The following is a 19,114-nucleotide window of genomic DNA, read 5'->3' as shown; positions in this document are numbered from 1 at the left end:
ATTTACTTGGTCAAACAAAGCGATTCAGTTATATTTAGAATCATAAGAGATCATTATAACATTTCACTCTAACCTTTTTTTGTGCCCGAGTGAAATGCTATGGGGAGGGAGGGGAGGGGGGGGGGGTGTTAGGTGGATACTGGAATATTGGCCTTGGCGGAGGTCTGCGCTCTCCAAGTACACTTCTAGTTGCATTCATGTTGTCACTTTTGCATTTGTGTTTTGGCTTTGTCATTCGTGTGGTCTTGTTTTTTGAATTTGTGTTTCCCGTTAATGCAGTTGTTTTTTCGAATTTGCAAAGCGTTTTGGATATGCAGGTCAAGCCGTCTGGGCCACCGTACTGAGGAGGTGCAGGGAGGGAGCTCTCACTTGTCTGGGATCAGCTTTCACTGTAGGGGAGGCAGTCATTGGTAGAAATCAATCAGTAAAATAACATATCACCTCTGTAACCTGATGCAAATGCATGACAGACCCCACATCATATTTATCTGCTTTATGATGATGGGAATACTTTATAGGCAATAGTTTCGAAATTTAGCGCACAACAATCTCTTAAGCTTAGTTGCATCGCTCTTGGTGTAAGTTACTTATCACCTTGATTGTTTAGGGCAATTTGTATTGCTTTAAAGTGTGAATGTGTTGCATCATTTGTTTTCTAAAGAGAAAAAGAAAAATACTTGAGAGTACATTACCTGTGGCAATAATTTGAAATCACAGTGACACCTGCATGTAGATGATCTGTACTGCAAGCAAGCTGCAAAGGACTAGGAATATGGTAAACACAGTAAATACACATTGGGGAACAGAGAAAAAAATAGGCTACTTAACCAAAGTAAACTGGCACTTTATTTTACCCTCTTACTTTCTATAATTCTTATGCAATTTGTTTTCATTATATTGTCACTGTCATATAGTTCCCTCAGAATAATGCACAGTTCTTCTAACACATGATTTACTATTAAATATTACCACAAAATATGCAGCAGTAAATGTGTGCAGTTGCAAACAAAATGTGACGTACGTACATCCAGATGTTAGTATGCTTATCAGCTAGGAGAGCTTGAAGTGCATCAACACTCTGTGGTGATTTTAGTTTCCAAAGTGCACTTAAATATCTGTAATGTATCTTAATGAAGTGAATGACAGAAGGCCAAAAGCATTTAGAGTCACAGGAAATCATGAATCCAGCATGAATGTTGTTTGCTGAGAGAGGGAGAGACTCTGTTCAGTCATCTGGCTTTCTATTGGATATAAAAGAAAAATAACAATTTGGTAACTAGCCTTTATTGATGCTGCTGGCATAGATTTACGGGCACTGACTGTTAATGTAACAGCAGGTGCTCTATAAAACGGTTGATCTGAGCTCGGAAAGTGGTGCAAATATATCCATAAAAAGAGAAGAGAGAGGTCTTATGTTTCCACAGGGCAGTGTAGGACACAACAGATAAAAGGTTTGAACCAATCGGCAACAATTTAGTTCAATTCTTAGTGGTCACTGGTCAGTATGTTTGACTTGGCTTCTCTCATTGTCTTCACAGACATGTACTAGAAGGATAGGCTAATTGATTTACATTGCATCTGTAAGTCTATCCCGAAGGCGATAGATGAGCGGGCTGTCCACAGAGCCGTGTAGGACACAACAGCTAACGTTTGAACCAATCAGTGACAATTTCTAGTTCAAAGTGGAAAGTTTGACTTGTTCTCCTATTGTCTTCACAAATGTGTAGAGGAGGATACATGCTTTTACATATTGTCTGTAAATCTGTTGGTTAGAAAACTGCAACATCATCCTTCATTCTGTTTATGTAAGATAAATGTCTTAACACCATAAATACATCATTTGACATTTCAGAAGTGTTGAGTATTCTCTATAAATCCCAATCAGCCAGTTGAAGAGCTAGATAAGGTGATGGGTCCTGTCCTGTGTGGGCAGCAGAGCATGGATCTCCTCATGTTGCGCCTCAGACTCTCATCCCGAAGGCCATAGATGAGCGGGCTGAGAAAGCGTGGTATGATGATGAAGCAGAAGAAGTTGAAGAAGGCGATGTCAGCTGGATTCCAGTTGGGATTGAGCACTATGAGGACTTCAGTGATGGGGTGAGTGAAGGCCAACATGCACAGCAGAAGCTGAAAGCCATGTAGCAGCACCGTGTGCATGGCTTTGCTCGCAGACGCCCGGTCCTGCCTCATCTTCCTCGTCTCCAACAGGATTCTTATGTAGGTGAAGAGGATGATGACAGCCACTACCACAAAAAACAGCCCATTGAGGAAGACCTTGAACAGTGTCTGCAGGGGAGATGAGTTGAGGACGTTCACTGTGCAAGTCACAGGGGTAGAGAGAACATCCAGACCAGGCTGAGGCTTCAATATAGAGAAGTCAACAGCAGGGAGGATGCAGCTGACGAGCCACAGGGATAGGATGATCCTCCAGATGCGGTCTGAACGCCAGGCGGCTGGGCGCTGCAGGGGATAGATGATGCTCACGTAGCGCTCCAGTGACATGGTAGCCAGGATCAAGGGGGTGTTCTGGAAAGTGGCAGAAGATAAGAATAGCAGAGGAGCACAGAAGACAATGGCAAATTGCACCTTGCCCATGACGAAGAAAAAGAGCAGCACAGAGGACAGGAGCTGGAGGGTGTCATTGATCAGCATGCAGGAGAACAGGATGTAACGTGAACTCTCCAGAAACTGCCTGTGAGATGCAAAGATATGCAGCATAATCACAATGGAGGAGAGGAAGACGCAAAAGACAGGGGTGACCACAGACACTTTCAATATCAGAGACAAGCTTGTCTGTGATGTTGCATTGCCTGGAAGTTCAGTCAGATTCTGCATCATTTTCCAGCATAACTGGAGCAAACCTGAAAATGTTCAAGAGAAAATAATTCAAAGATCCATATTCACACACTGAGCAATCAAAATAAATTAACTGTTTGGTAAAAAGCATGCATCCTTATTGGCTAATGAATTTTCATTAATGAGTATTCCCTCAGAAAATGTACAGCATGTTCAGACGTGATAAGTGAGAGAAATACCCAACTTTGTAGAAAAGATCAATTAAAGAGTGATTATCTGTTTCCTCATTCACTCTTTCAAACATACATTAATTAGCTTACATACATTACCCACATTCAGAATGATAGAGAACTTACCTGAGAAAGTTCTCATCAGTCAGCAGAAATTATAACTGGCCAAGCTTCAGATTTATATTCATTTTATCCAACAAGATGTCCTTGATTCACAACACCAGGGACCTCTTCCCCTTTCTCTAATGTGTTTTCCATTTTGTCAATATGTCTGACACAGGCTCGATTTCTCCAGAGATAAATGAATCTCAAAACATTGTTTTTCTAATTAGGAATAGATGTCCAGTGGGGAGATAAGTTGAAAAGTTGACAGGAAACTAATGACCTAAGCAAAACTCTTATTTTAGGTGCAATGGGGTTGTTAATTTGCCACGTAACTTGTTTAGCAATAATGCTAATTCGTATCTGTCTGGGACTGGTTCATTATTGGCAGGTAAAAGATTAGAAGTATTAGAAGTAGGCTATAATTGTGAATATTGTGTTTTGTACCTTACACCTGTACAATCTCAATCTTTTTTCATCCAACTGCCAAAAAACAAAAATACTTCAAACAGAATTCACATAATTTCAGATGTTAAGAAATCTACCAAAGTGAGAAACAAGACCAACACATACATTTTGATGTCATCACTGCAGTTTTGTTTCATTGTTGTGTTTACATATCCTAAAATTGGCTAGGTGGGCGGGCAGGCGGTGTCTGACTGTGAGTCCAACCCATTCTCACTCCCAGCGCGTAGCATATTGACGCTTTGTCCCATCCCTTGTGCGTCGCTTGTTACTAACACGGTACCCTTGAGCGACCCATGAAACGACTTGGGCTTTCCGACTAAACTCCAATGTAAACCCATGGAAGTCATCTTTGACGCTCATGGCAACTGCTCCCCCATTAGTCAACTGCTCCCCCATTACGGTCTGGGGGGAGGAGCTAACCTCTCCCAGCCCCCATGCCTAAACCTAACCTCCCCCAGACCCTAACCATAACCCTAACCCTAACCTCCCCCAGACCCTAACCCTAAACCTAACCTCTCCCACCCCCCATGCCTAAACCTAACCTGCCCCCAGACCCTAATGGGGGAGAAGTTGCCATGAGCGTCAAAAATGACTTCCATGGGTTTACATTGGAGTTTAGTCAGAAAGCCCAAGTCGTTTCATGGGTCGCTCAAGGGTACCGTGTTAGTAACAAGCTAAGGGACCGGGACAAAGCGTCAATATGCTACGCACTCGGAATGAGAACGTGTTGGTGAGTCACGTTAAGGCCTGGGCCGACCGATGCATACACACACACACACACACACACACACACACACACACACACACACACACACACACACAACAGAGGTCCTTGTAGGGGTTCCAGGGGTCTGAGAGGGGTTCCAGCTGTTCCTGATGTCCTTGAAGGGGTTCCAGAGGTTCTTGAGGGGTTCCAGGGGTCCTTGAGGGGTCCAGAGGTCCGTACCGATAACGATACGGATGCTGGTGCAGTGCCCCGGGCTGGAGGCCCAACGAACTAGATTTGAAGGCCATGTAAAATCACACACTGTCACAAAATCATTCTTCCATACATTTTCATTTGAGCCTCAGAAGCCACCCCTGCACTTGAAGTCGGCCCCAGTGTTCTCCAGGCCTGGAATATGGAGGGCTCTGAGAGCACGAAGACACTCTGTGGCCCATAGCCAGCAGCGTAACTACCATATATGCAGGGAACGCGACTGCATCGGGGCCCGGCGTGCTTGGGGCCCGGTCGCCCGGCTCGTGTGTAGCCGAGCATCAGGTGTGTGGCCGAGCGTCGGCCGGGCCCCTGCTGTATATTGCAGCGCACTGGGTGAGTGCGCTTGTCAGCCTCTCTGGTGTTACACAGTTCCGGGGGGAATTGTGAAGTAGTGCCTGCCCGGATTCAGAAACCCGGTTTTCGACGCCACAGGAGCTCCAGACGGCCGGCCCGGGGCTCAACTCCGATGCACGCTGAGGTGGGGTGCAGGGTGTCGGGCTCGCAGCACCGCTGCGGTGTGCTGCGCCATCCTATCAGGGCCCGGTTTGACCATCTTGCATCGGGGCCCAGGGCTGACTCGTTACGCTGCTGCCCATAGCCACGAGCTTTCAACAAAGGTGAGGATCTGAGTCCTCCCTGTCTGTTGATATAGGCCGCTGTGGTGCAGTTGTCGGTTCTGACCAGCACCTGGCTCCCCTGGATCAGTGGCAGGACAGCAGGTTGATATGTGTGTTTGCCTCGCTGGCTGACCAAACTCCACCAACTGTGTGAACCAGACTGGTTCCCCCCCAAGCCCATCATGGAGGCATCTGTGAACACCAAAGTGTAAGAGTTCAGTCTACCCATCGGTGTCCCGTGCGCTAGGGTACTGTAACAGGGGTCCCCCAATGAGCCAGGTCTCCCTTGGTGTAATGGGGAATGTGAACCATCCAAAATCTGTGAGAGTGTGGAATGCGGATCCAGATGTAATTGAACCACCTCTGCAGGGCCCTCGTGCAGCAAACTTAGTGGAACCACTGGGTGAGCGCCGCTGACATGAAGCCTAGGAACCGCATGACGCACCGGCAACAGCACAGCCGCCTGTCTTGTGTCTGACAGGCGCACCTGGATATTGGCTGGGTTCAGAAACATTCCCAAATACACCGCCTACTGGCTGGGTATGGGACTATTCTTCTTCCAGCTGATGGCCAAACCTAATCTGGTTAGGTGGCACACCAGCTGCAGAGTGTGTGAGATGGCAAGCTCCCTGGAGCGGTCCATGAGGATCAGATCTTCCAGGTAGGAGAACACCCTCATCTCCCTGTGTCTCAGGGGCTTGAGTGCCGTGTGTCCACGTCCACATGGAAAAGGTGCGAGGGGCGAGGGAGAAGCCGAACGGGAGTACATTGTACTGATAGGCAGCCCCTTCAAAAGCAAACCTCAGGAATTTCCTGTGCGCTTTCATCACAGGGACGTGAAATCCACCGTGGTGAACCAATCACCTGTCAGCAAGTGCCGCAAAACTGGAGATGATATCCCAGACGCTGTGTGTGTACGCCCATGGGATAGCGTGCAGTGACGTAGCCATTGATGGTAAAATTCCATTAATGGGCATGCGTCTAACTGTACCTCTGGATTGAGAAAAGCCCTGTATTCCTCTCTGTCACACTCGATATGTCAAAGTTTGGGCCGAGAGGTGAAGGGCTGATGAGAGAAGCGCTTCTCCTGTCCCCTATAGGCCTTACCGCCATGGAGCCGGCTGTCAAAAACAGCTGATCCACCCAAGGTGGGCCCCGAGGGAAAGGGCTGGCCGGCAACCAATACGCCTATTTCACATCCCACCCAAATCAGCCATTTTGTGTCTAAAATGCAGGAAGAAACACGGGTGCAAGCAAGACAATAATTAGAGGACTGTACCAGCTGTCCCTGCAGCGGAGGACAGCAGGCTTTGCTTCTTTGTTTTACTTCCTGTCTTTTAGACACAAAATGGCTGATTTGGGTGGGATGTGAAATAGGCTAATGGGGAGGCTGCCGGTGGAGAGCCGGACAAGCTGACACTCCCCTGAGTGTTTGCTACTGTACATCAGTGAAGGCAGAGGCCCTCTTGAGGTCTGCCTCTGCCTCGTGGCGGAGCTAACGTCCGAGAAACCGCGGGAGAGTGAGTTTGGTCCTGCTGGATCAACTCGCCGCCACTTGACCGTGGGCCGATAAGCCGGGCTAACCCAGGCTGCTGAGAGAGCGTCAGACCTCAGGCTGTCAAACGACACCAGTGGTACTCAGCGCTCACCGCTGTGGTGCACTTCCCAGTGATCACCTGTCAAACTGTGTGTCCAGTATGACGTCTTTTTCCTTTCAAACAACGTCCGGGTAGTGTAGCGGTAGATTCCCTGCCTACCAACACGAGGTTTGCAGGTTCGCACTTCCGTGTTACCTCCGGCTTGGTCGGGCGTCCATACAGGCACGATTGGCTGTGTCTGCGGGTGGGAAGACGGATTGAGGGTATTTGACCTGGTCGCTGCACTAGCGCCTCCTTGGTCCGTCGGGGCGCCTGGTTGGGGCAGAAGGGAACTAGTGGGAATAGCGTGATCCTCCCACGTGCTACGTCCTGCTGATGAAGCTCCCCACTGTCAGGTGAAAAGAAGCAGCTGGCAACTGTGTCAGGTGAAAAGAAGCAGCTGGCAACTGTGCATGTGTCGGAGGAAGCATAGTGCTAGTGTATGGCTCTCCCCAGATCGGCAGAGGGTGGAGCAAAGGGAAATTGGCCAAGAACAATTGGGGAGAAAATGGGGGGGATATCAGAAAAAAAACAAGTTTGCTGTCCTCACATTCGGAAACACACACACAAACACACACACACACACACACACACCACCACCACCACCAGTGTTGATGATGTTTTTGGAGAAAATTATGAAAACTAGAATGGAATGTTACTATTGGTTGTTTATGAACGATTATGTAATTCACTAGACGAGTGAGGTACTGTGAGACCTCCCCAGCGTAAAGTGAGTGAGCAGGTCCCTTACCCGATGCTGGCTGATTATTAACATAAAGCTCCTGAGTCTACTCTAATTGTGCAACCTGATGTTTTCTTTTGTTTGGCAAACAAGTTGAGTCTGTTGAGAGTGGCTCACTGGGGTATGTCCTTTCCACAAGGCCTGCGTCACTAATCAGGACTGCTGGGATCAGACCAAACTCTGCATCCAAAACAAACTTGCTGATGCCCAGTGGATATGCCACCTCAGCAAAGAATTTGTTTATCTGATTCTGCAGGCTATCAGAATAAATGCTATTGCAATATTAATATCATATATTTTTCTGTGAAATATTCAAGGTATATGAGAGCAGATTGGTTCAACAGTCTACATGTTGAAGGTATATGCAATCAAATGTTACCTTAAAGCAGGGATACTCAAATTCCTTTGCCCGGGGGCCACATTTGCTAAATGAAAATGACAGGAGGCCAGGGGCCGGTTAATAAGCAAACATTAATAATGTACATTTTTCTGTAGCACGTTTACGTTAACGTTTAAGATTTGTACACTCTAACATGAACCCACAAAGCATCAATCTGAACGACCAAGCCGAATGCAAACAAATAGAGTGAACGTCACTTCCTGCTTCAGCACTGTACCAGCGATTTTCTAACGGAATTTATTTTCCCATAGACATTTCGTAAAATGCTTATAAAAATAGTTTTACTTGGTCAAACCAAATGGTTCAGCTATATTTAGAATCGGGAGAGACCATAGAACATTTCACTCAGACCAAAACTTAAAAAAAACATTGAAAAAATATTTTCTTTAAACCCGCATTTTTTTATGTTTTGGTCCGAGTGAAATGTTATGCGATTGATTTGTTCTAACTTGACTCGCTATCAAGATTTGAGACTGGCTTGGGACTTGAGTGAAGCTGACTTGGTCACACCTCTGCTAAGAACCTTCTGAATGGTATTTGAAGAATGAAACTAAACTGAATGCTCATTTCAGGGGGCCACAGTATGACATAACTGTCAAACATATAGTTTGCCTGTACAACTTAGTGTGTGATATGCAGCACAAATTCATCCAATTTTTCTAATGTACATGCCAAACAAAACATTATCATGTTCATAGTACCTTTGTTCAAACGTTGACTGCACAACTGCACCAGACTGGATCACACTGCTCCGATGTGTGTCAGTTTGTTTTAAACATTTTGGACTTGAGTCAGTGTTGGACCTTGAGTGCTCGCCAAATGCCCGAGTCAACTCAGAGACAGCAGGAGGGAATATGATATCACACTGACAGTGGCATTCTGCAGCCTTGACTTGGTTTTGTCCATGCGGATTCAGACAATACAATGATAATAATGATGATAATTAGACAATTGTGTGTGCTTTCTGCTAATGAACTAACTGTGAAAAGAATCAAAAGTGACTGTTAATTGGTTCGTTAAATATTTAAGAGAGTGCGCTGTTCATTTTGGCTCTGAATGGAGACAGTAGTTGAAATTATTTTTAATAGTTGGAAAACAAATGAAAACAAATGATACAACTAAAGATAAACAAATGAAGATTGTATTTATTATTTTCCACTTGGATGTTAGGAACTCCCAGGTCCCAATTCCTAATTCCCCAATATCAGGTAACGAGGAGTATTGAAACAAATTACCGGTACAATAAAGTACATTCATGAAAACTCAATTTTGGATAGTAACTTGCTTAATAAGTTTGTGACATTTTTTTTTACCACCAACATCCTCCTGCATCTCACCGTCACACATCTGTATTTGGTATGGTATAATATGGAAGAAATGGCTGACCAAAGACTGAGTTCAAGGCCTTAGATACAGTATGAGCCAAAAATGTTGCCCTCCAACCACCATACGTCATTGGGATCATTTTTAGCTGATCAGTTTACGGAAAATGTTCATATGGTGTTCTGTGGGAAAACTAACCTAAAGGAGGCAGCTGAGGTCATCGAGTACAGGACTAGAGTATAGCATAAAAACACTGTGCTGCTCAAATACTGGATTTCGAAATGCAAATAGCAAAATGCTAAACGGTGCTGGTGAACCAGCTCTATCTAACATGATAGCGACCCGGCCTGATATGGCCTATCAGACCTGGACTGTCTCCTGCACCCGTCCTGCCCTCTTGTTCACCATGCACCGAAATCTGCACCATGAAAGCCACCGGGCCTCACTGTCCACCTTCAGGCCTTTAAAGAACATGTGAGGTGCAGAAGAAGAAGCTCTCTCCCAGACCAGGACACACTATTCAACACTGATTGGCAACCAGAAAAACCACCCTAATGCTATTCTCCACCATCAACAGGATACTATGCCCCCTCAACGCCCCCCACCCTTCACCTTCCCTGACCTCCAGGGCAAAGTGGACATATCTCCCCAACAGGAAACAGTTTGTTACCATCAGAGACCACCCCAGCCCCAGTAAAGCAAGGCTCAAAGCTCTATGCTTGGACCCCTCCTCTTTACCATTTACATACTCCCCCTTGGTCAGATCATCCGCCACCACGGTCTAAGCTTCCACTGCTATGCTGATGACACACAGCTGTATCTCAGCACTAAACCATCCACTCAGCTCCCCCCACAGTCTCTTGTCAACTGCCTGCATTAAATAAAAAAATATTTATGTCTTCTAACCTACTCAAACTCAACAGCAATAAAACTGAGCTCATGGTTGTGGCTCCCAAGGCGCTACTCCGGAAGGTTCGAGATCTTCTTCTTGATGACATCAATGTAGACAGCTGTCCCACCTGCCCATCCCCAGATGTCCGCAACCAGGTGTCTGACTCCACCATTTCTTTCCAATCACACATCAAATCCATCACCAAATCTGCTTTCTATCACCTCAAAAACATTTCCGGACTCCGGCCATCACTCTCAGGCTCTGTGGCAGAGACCCTTGTAATAGACCCTCATCCATGCCAGGCCTTCATCACCTCACGTCTGGATTACTGCAATGGTCTGGGGTACCCAGCAAATCCTCCTCACCTACAAATCCTCCTCTCCTATACCTCGTCCCGGAATTTACGGTCCTTAGACACGGGTCTGCTCTCCACCCCCCACAGCCGCCTGCACATTTTTGGGGGACAGAGCCTTGAGCCTTCAGTGTGGCGGCCATCACCCCCTGGAACTCTCTCACAGAGATCTGCACTACCCCATCTTTGGACACTTTAAGAAAATCCTGTACACCCACCTGCTCACCAAGGCCTATGGCCTCTAGTTAACCCTTTCATCCCCAGGCAGCCATAATTGCTGTTATTATTACAGTATTATTAATATTATTATTAGTAGTAGTAGTAGTAGTAGTAGTAGTTTAGTAGTTCCCCACAGTTCCCCTTCCCCCGAACAGGCGCCCCGACCGAACCAAAGGAGTCACTAGTGCAGTGACCAGGACACATACCCCTATCCAGCTTCCCACCAGCAGACACGGCCAATTGTGCCTGTATGGTTGCCCGACCAAGCCGAAGGGATATGGGGGCTCGAACCTGGGACCCTTGTGTTAGTAGGCGGGGAATCTACCACTGCCATCATTGCTATTATTATTTTCTGTTCTTGTCTTATTTGTTTGTCTCATGTAAAGTGTCCTTCAGAAAGGTGCTATAAATCTAAGTTATTATTATTATTGTTAATAATAATAATAATATTTGTATGCTCAATGTCACAGTTTTGGGGCTGAGCAAAATGTCTCACATGAAGGTCAACAGCCTGATAAACTTTTGGACCATATGATAAAACCCTATCATATGGTCCAATAATGACAACAACAAAAACTACTACCTTGCAAGCAAAATAGTTTGTCCTCTTGCCTCACACAGATTAGTGTGTTTACACAAAAATACAACTCTCACTGTCCCAATACTTTTGCCATGATTTGTACTGTCTACTTCTGAGTCAGTTTCAGTGCCGTGCAAAATATTTGTGCAACCCCACAATCAGTTGTTGATCATATCTGGCTTAATGAGGTTTGTTTGTTGTTTGTTGTTCAAAACAAGTGCAACTCATGGTGGCACAAGTCAACTGGGAATAAGTCGTATAGACTATTTTGCTCCTTAATATCTGCTAATGAGGTTCAAATTAGAGTGTGATTATAAGAGATTCTAATGAGTCCCAGAAGATGATCTGCCTGGTGGTTATATATCTTGAATTTATCTAATATCTTTCTGTAAACATGTGTTCGCAATCAAACTAATTGCTCAACATGGGATATGCAGCATAGAAAACACTGGTCCCCTCTTCATAACTCACATGAGATCTGTTGGCCTGGGGGACTAACGATGCTAATGATCATTTGCTTGTGAGCCAGTGAACACCTCTGTTACAAAGGTTCATTAGAAAAGTTAATTATTAGGTAATTCTTTGGTGTAAAAGTTTTAAAACTCAAAAGTAGTCTCAAACATAAAGGCAATAACATTTACATAAAAATACCTAAAATATAATATAATACAAAAAATAATAATAATATAAAATTAATTGATGAAAACAACTTGTGTACACGGGTCACAACTCTTGGAGACTCAAGCCATGCTGCTAAATATATCGGCCGTTAAAAACATGGTGACACATAATCGTTGCTGCATGATATTCATGAATATTTTCTACACTTAAAAAGTCACAGAACAGTTGTACACTTAAAAAGTCACAGAACAGTTCATTACAGTTCAGTACATTTCACTTCAAACTCTATGCATCCCTGACTGCTCTCTAATGATGACAATTCATGACAACTAGAAAGCAGCACAGATTTTTTCTTTTCTTTTCTATTAGAGGTAGAAACACAAAATTTGCTGTGGACAGTCAAGACACTACACATGACAAAATCAAACAATTTGATTTCACAAATCATGCCTTAATTGGTAGACAAATTAGATTTTCTTTTAAATGCAAAATGGCAAAATGCAATGCAAAATGCAAAAATGAAATCACAAAAATAAGTATAACATTAATTTGACATGCTAAATATTAGATTTACACTGTGTATCACTGCACATATTGAAATTGAAGTGATATATTTATTTATTTATTTATTTGTATTCTTGTGTAATGCACCTTAAGGTGCCCAACCCTCATGGGATTACAAGACACCAACATAAATTACCATTGCAGTGGTACATTTAAGTCAACATAAATCGCAAGTCAACACACTGCTCAAACAATAAATCAAATCATTACATCACTCTCTAAACAAAACGTTCTGACTTTGTTCCCAGGCCTGACAGATACAATTTGCTATGAAGAAGGTTCCTTTTTTTTTAAAGCACAACTCAAGTTGTTTTGAATTCAATGGCACCAGGCGATATAATTCCACTCTTTTTTTTCTTTTCTTTTTTTTAGATAGATACAGCCATTTCTCTATACTATTTTTAGTTGTTAGTCAAACTGGCTCTCTACTACAGCGTATTAGGGCCAAGGTACAAAAAAGAGAGAGAGCTGGCATAAAAGTCATACCCCCCCCCCTTGGTTTTATACACTACTGCCTTTCACTTGATTTGTTGTTTGAAGCAATTAGAAAATTAAAAGAAAATATAAGATAAATTTAAGAGAATGTTGCTGCATGAGGCCCATTGTGTAACTTGTGAGAACATTTTGAGAATAAGCTGCCTTGGACTGTGCTGCACACACTCATTATGTTAATCGAGAGAGGGAGGGAGAGGGAATGATAGGCCTAACTATATCAGCGTCTGCATCTGTACATAATGCTATCTCCGTGGGCCACTTTCGTTCATGACAAGTGCGCACATTTTCAGGTCAAAGTAAACAGATCAATGCATTGTGCGTAATGGAAGGGGGGCCCGGGCTTTATAAATACCCAGGGGACCTGGCAGACTGCAGACAGTTGTTCAGCAGACTGCAAGGTTGGAACTGAGAGAACAAAAGCATCCTGCTCATTTCACCACTAGAGGGCGGCAGATCGCTATTAGCTCAAATAAGAGGAAAGAAACTACAATAAAACAATCAACGACAAGTTGTATCTGTTGCTGTAGATAATATCAAGTATTTTCTGCGTGTAAAGACGTTATCGGCATATCATTTAATTTGCAAAATGCAAGCTGCCCGTCAGTGTTCATTGTGCGCCGCCGGGGGACTTCTTCTGCAGAGTCGGTCGGACATTTTACTGCTGCGGACCAACATGGCGGCGCTCAGAAGGGGGGCAGCCTGCCTCAGTTTCCTAAGGTAGGTTTGTTTATTATTGTTATCGTTACACTGTCAAAAGCGTGTATGGGATTTCAACACACACTATTTATAAAGTCGTATCTTAAAAATCAAAGATGCAGTTGACGTTTCATGCTCAAAAATAATAATTGTCGGGGACTGCGGCAATCGCAAAAGACGATAACAGGAAGTTAACGTTAGCTAGCGTTAGAAGTTTAGCATGGATTTTTTTTCTTGGCCTGAAACATGCTTTTAGTGTTACATTTTTCTAGTTTATAGCCAACCATAAAAGTGGAAGATGTAATTTAAATAAAGAGTGGCTGTACCGTTCACTTAAATAATGTTTCCGAGAGCGTGGATTAAGTGTTGACCTCCCTACCTTTAGCTTTGGCTGTATGGAGTTTGAGTCGTGACAGCGCTGCTGAACTTTGAGCTGAAGTCGCTGTCATAATCGTGTAATAATGTGTTTTTAATCTGTCCTGGTTTTTCCACAGGAGTTCTGCCAGCGTCCTCTTCAGCAACAGGAAGCCTACAGTCCGCAGGTTGGGCAGATGGACAGATATCGTGCACAAAAGTATAGCGTCTTTGAGCGTCGGCGGCGCGCTGTGTGCTGTCCCCTTCACACAGGTGGGTCACTCACCTACCAGAAATAATATGATGATTGTGCCTAGCTGATACAGCTGGCCAATACTTTATTTGGATAGTCCGCCTATGAGAGTCTACAGAGTATTTGTAAAATTTCAACTGATTGGCTTTTATATGTAGCTGCATAGAGTAAGCTAAATATGTGTCAATTCATATTCTCAGAATAATTTAGTAGCTGCAGGTGATGAGAATCAGGTGTGTGGAACTGAAGCAAACAGAATCTGTTAAATATCTAGAAAAAATAGCGAAACAGCTGACTTGTTGAATGTCAACTAATAGCTGTTGAATTGTTACAGTAGACTCTCTGTAGGCGGACTATCCAAATAAAGGCTTACCTACAGCTGCACTATGTTCATCCAGTATGAAAAACGCTTATCTCTAACACTTAATTATTATCTCTGCATGCAGAAAGCGGAATATCTCTCTCATAACTCCCTCATCAGAAGAGCAGCCTCATTGGTCACAGACAGTACAAGCACTTTCCTCTCCCAGACCACCTTGGCCCTAATAGATGCCACTACAGAGTATGCAAAAGTAAGTTTTTGGTCTTGTATTAAGCCTTGCCAGATATTAGGATTGCCAGATTAATGCTATAAAATTGTGTGGAATTTATTCATAATTTAGTGGAAAACGGCACCAAAACATTTGTGTGACGATGAGGCACATCCACATTGATTTGCAGCTATGTTAATTTCAGCATACTAGTCATATGGTCGTGCATGATTGGTTTTCTGTTATTAGTAGATTTGCATATTCCAAACTATTTATTGTGTTTTTTTTAGTAAGTGAAGTTAAGATAAGAGTAGGACCCACTTGTTATTCTATGATTTGGGGTAATTAAATCTGTTTTTGAATAACTGAAAACCGAGACCCCAACTTGTTTCTGTTATGTGAGCAACAAACACTTTACAGAGCTTTGCATTTTATAATGAATTAGACATAGATTTTACACTCTCATCAAACACCCCCCCCCCCCCCCTCCCCAATATCTCAACAATGTTATTTCATACTGAAGATAATGGCTCTGAAAAGTGCACATATGCCATAATTTCATGCAGACATAAAAAAAAGTTGAAGTCAACAACAGTTAAACCCAGTTGTGCTGTACTTGTTTGAGTTTGAATGCCACTGACTGTGTTTTTCCTCCCTCTGTTTGCTCACAGGCTGTGCACACACTCATCGCTCTCCAGAGACGTTATCTGGCCTCGCTGGGAAAACTGACCCCAGCAGAGGAGGATTCGATTTGGCAGGTGATCATTGGCCAGCGTGCAGAGGTTAGTTTGTGTTTTCCTCACTGGATAAATGGTGTTTTAAGAAACCTGAATGTACCCTTCAGTTTTTCTGCTTAAACACGTTTGTTTCCTGTCAGCTTTTCACTCATTTGTGACAGATATGACAACAGACTTAAAACAAGAACCTATAAATGTGTTGCAAAGTAGTCACGAGATGTTTGTGGACTGTGATTGAGGTTTTTCTCTCTCTCTCTCTGTTCTGACAGGTTGATGACAAACTAGATGAATGCAGGCGCTTCGAGTCGAGCTGGGTCAATGCCGTCAACCTGTGTGAAATGGCAGCCGAGGCAGCGTACGTCTCAGGTGTGTAAAACACAATGTCTCAGTGGCCATATGATTCAAAGGAAGAGCTGAACCACAGCTTCAAATTGCCCTTAGAATGATAGAATTGTTGAAGAGTTGAGCCGGGTGTTCCCAGGCTTCCCATAAACAGTGACGAATACAGTGAATACTGAGAGACAGTGACGTGCCTATACTATATGTTGTTTAGCGGTAAATCATCTGCTCGGTGCTTTGTAGATTTCTGTTTGTGCCTCTCCCTATTCACGATCTGTCAGTGTTACACTTTAGACAGTGTACGGATCAGTAGCTGCCAGTCAGCGGGGCTTTGAAACAAGGCGATGGGCTAGAACAAACTGGAGATGATGGACAGGAGCACCTGCTTAATGTCTTTACCTAACGTCCGCACTTGAGTTGGGGTTGTCTGCTCTTTGCCCTTTCTCAGCCGTGTGGCTCAAGGTGTGTTTACCTCTGTGTGTTCCCAGGAGCTGAGCAGGCATCCATCACCGTGCGGACAAGCATCGAGGTGGCCAAGTCCCAGGTGGACGAGGCCCGCAAACTGTCAACGGACGCCGATAAGAAGTTGGCCGAGAGCAAAGTGGAGGAGATCCAGAGGATGGCAGAGTACAAATCCTTCCTCGACAAGGACAGCGAGGAGCATGAGGTGCATGAGGCGTATCTACGGGAAGACTAAGAGAAATGCCCAACAAACCATTGTCACAACAACCATATTCAACTGAGAGCTCTCAGCAACTTTTTCCTATCCCTATGGTGTTCTCCTTTTTGAGTCTATAATGTATTTGCCTGGGTGATGTACCATGTCTCACTCTAAACACATTGTGATGAGTGTAATTGGTTGTGCATTTTGGTATGAGGGGAATGTTGGAGATTTAGTTTTGTTGAGTTCATTTTTTATGTGCATCTCTGCACTAACGCAAAGAAACGGCAAGATTGAAAAGGTGAATCAAACAAATTTGCAAACAGACTTGTTTGTAATTCTTCACTTTCTTAGAAAGGTTTGATTATTTAAAACTATTTATTTGATTTAATGAATGTGAACTGGTTCTGGAGTGTGGGAGATGATTGTCTTGAATCTCCAATGTGTATTGTTTCGCTGTGGGCTTGGCCACCATCGGATTACAATTTATCTTTATTGTTTATTATATTTTGTGGTTATATTTTGTTGTAATAAAGCCAGTTTTTCATGAACCCGTTGTTTGACATTCTTTGTTTTCACTATTTGCATTAACCCCAGAAAAACACCGTAGCTCATTGAATTCTATTGAAAAGATATGCTGGGGCCTTGATCTTTTTGCAATACAATGTGCAATAAAGTTAATCTACATTACTGAAAGTTGTTCAGTGAAAATAGAGGACAGTCCATGTTTTTTCTCAGCCCTGAAAGGATTGCCTGTGGATGAGTGATGTGTGTGGAAGCAGCATGTGGCAGAAAATGTATTTTTCTCTAAATGTTTTAATCGTGGGAGAGAATATGATTTACGTGAGCTGTGTGTGTGTGTGTCGACACTGAAAAGCTCTGCCACTGTGTTCCTCTTGAGAAATACTCTGATGACAGAGGGCAGAGTCGCGTGTCCCTTTGTAGACAGCATATTAAGCAGCACATTCAATTAATGAAATGGAAGGGGCAGATTTGTTGCCTGCTATTGAGAAGTAATTTATGTTGTTGTGAACAAGTCTTCCATGAGGGTTCCTAGTTGCAAATGAATTAATGTACCAATGATTCCTGCTCTGATCTCCCCCTGAGAACATATTTTTTCCTTTTCTTTTTTGTGTTCCTTTACTTGGTGTTTGCATCTCTTCTTTCACTCATCACCTCATCTTCACTGCAAATTATCCATGCCCTTAGTCTCTCCGATAGAGCTTTTAGGCTATTTCTCTTCTCCCCTGTCATCACGTAATCTACAATGTCACCACTGCCACACTGTGACAAAACAGAAAACAAAGCTCCCTAGACTAGATCATGTCATTATGTATTTGTCAACGATGAAAAATTGGTTGAGTCATGGCACTTTTATGGGACTTTTTCCTGAAATGCAACAATAAAGAATGTTTTCATGATTGCGGAATTTTGCATGCAACAGCGTTAGGAAAACTATCCAGAAGTAAAAAAAAAAAAAAAGTCTCAGATTCTGTTTCAGGCTAGTAGGGAGGACAGGTGGCCTAACTTGCAAATGAGATGAAGACAGATTGTGAGCTCATTTGCATGTTTTAAGAACTTTACAACTTGCAGCTTCTTTTCACTTTAAACCAAAATTATTTTTTTGTTCAATACTGCCATTTCTCAGAGCAACAGACAACATGATTTAGAAATTCAACCAGACAGCAAACAACAAGATCCCACTGAGGCCTTGGACCAAAGATGTCCCTATTCCCACATGCCTGCCTTGCTTTGTAAACTGTAATCCAGCAGATGGCGATCAAAATCCATTTCAACAAAGCTTTATGCTGTTGCTAAAGTTGCAATATAGCAATTCCAATGTCACATACAGGTCGGGCTTGTTCAATTTATCTGGAGCAGATAGTTTTTTAAATATTTTATATTATGGTCATTTTTCTTCCAACAGTGTTATCTCATCAGACGTGACCCATGCTTTTGTTTGGGGAGTATGAGTCCTGTGATTGATTATTGTGCTGTAGGCCCTAAGTTCTCTTTTGGGTGTTTCAGTGGTCAGACGGCTCAGAGCAGAGAGCCATTCATTATGGTACCTGTGGCCTTTTGTTTCTCAATCAGTTTGTGCAGCTTGTTTGAACCCAACTCATTTCTGTCACCCTCTACTCCTGCTCCAATGCTCATCTTCCCAGTATATATATAAAAAACAACAAACAAACAAACAAAAAATGTATGAAATACTTGAAAAGGACAGACTACCCTTTAAAAACACACGCCTAACCTGCTAAATCTATTGCCAACAGAAACCTGAGCCATTAGTAACCTCAATATACGAGGTAGAAAGTAGGCCATCTTAATTGTCTTCACACACGCGCTGTAAAGGTCAGTTTGCGCTGTAGAGGGTCATTTCGGAGCGAGCTCATTATGGGGAAGACCTCTCCGGAGCTGTAAACACCAGTGTGTGTAGCGTCAGCAGTGAGATGACCTCTCCCGCCTCGAGATGGTCAAGCCTTGGCAGGGGAGGAGTGTGGAGAGAGAGGAGAGAGAGAGAGGG

At 43.6% G+C, this 19,114-nt stretch overlaps 2 protein-coding genes across 2 annotated transcripts; one reads left to right on the top strand and one right to left on the bottom strand.

Annotated features, from left to right (window-relative positions):
* Positions 1–1,881: 1,881 nt before the first annotated feature.
* LOC310776503 (odorant receptor 131-2-like) lies at positions 1,882–2,835 on the bottom strand (the record flags this gene model as incomplete). Its single annotated transcript, XM_083636687.1, has 1 exon — positions 1,882–2,835. One exon carries the CDS (start codon positions 2,833–2,835, stop codon positions 1,882–1,884), a length of 954 nt encoding a protein of 317 aa, XP_083492813.1.
* A 10,768-nt stretch (positions 2,836–13,603) lies between these two features.
* On the top strand, positions 13,604–17,132 carry diabloa (diablo, IAP-binding mitochondrial protein a; the record flags this gene model as incomplete). Its single annotated transcript, XM_083637027.1, has 6 exons — positions 13,604–13,734; positions 14,208–14,340; positions 14,767–14,892; positions 15,522–15,632; positions 15,857–15,953; positions 16,415–17,132. 6 exons carry the CDS (start codon positions 13,604–13,606, stop codon positions 16,621–16,623), a joined length of 807 nt encoding a protein of 268 aa, XP_083493153.1. The 3' UTR covers positions 16,624–17,132.
* Positions 17,133–19,114: the final 1,982 nt, after the last annotated feature.

The sequence above is a fragment of the Poromitra crassiceps genome, assembly GCF_964638095.1.
Source record: "Poromitra crassiceps genome assembly, chromosome: 5".
In the NCBI taxonomy this organism is placed as follows: domain Eukaryota; kingdom Metazoa; phylum Chordata; class Actinopteri; order Beryciformes; family Melamphaidae; genus Poromitra; species Poromitra crassiceps.
This window is presented reverse-complemented; position numbering and strand designations above follow the sequence as displayed.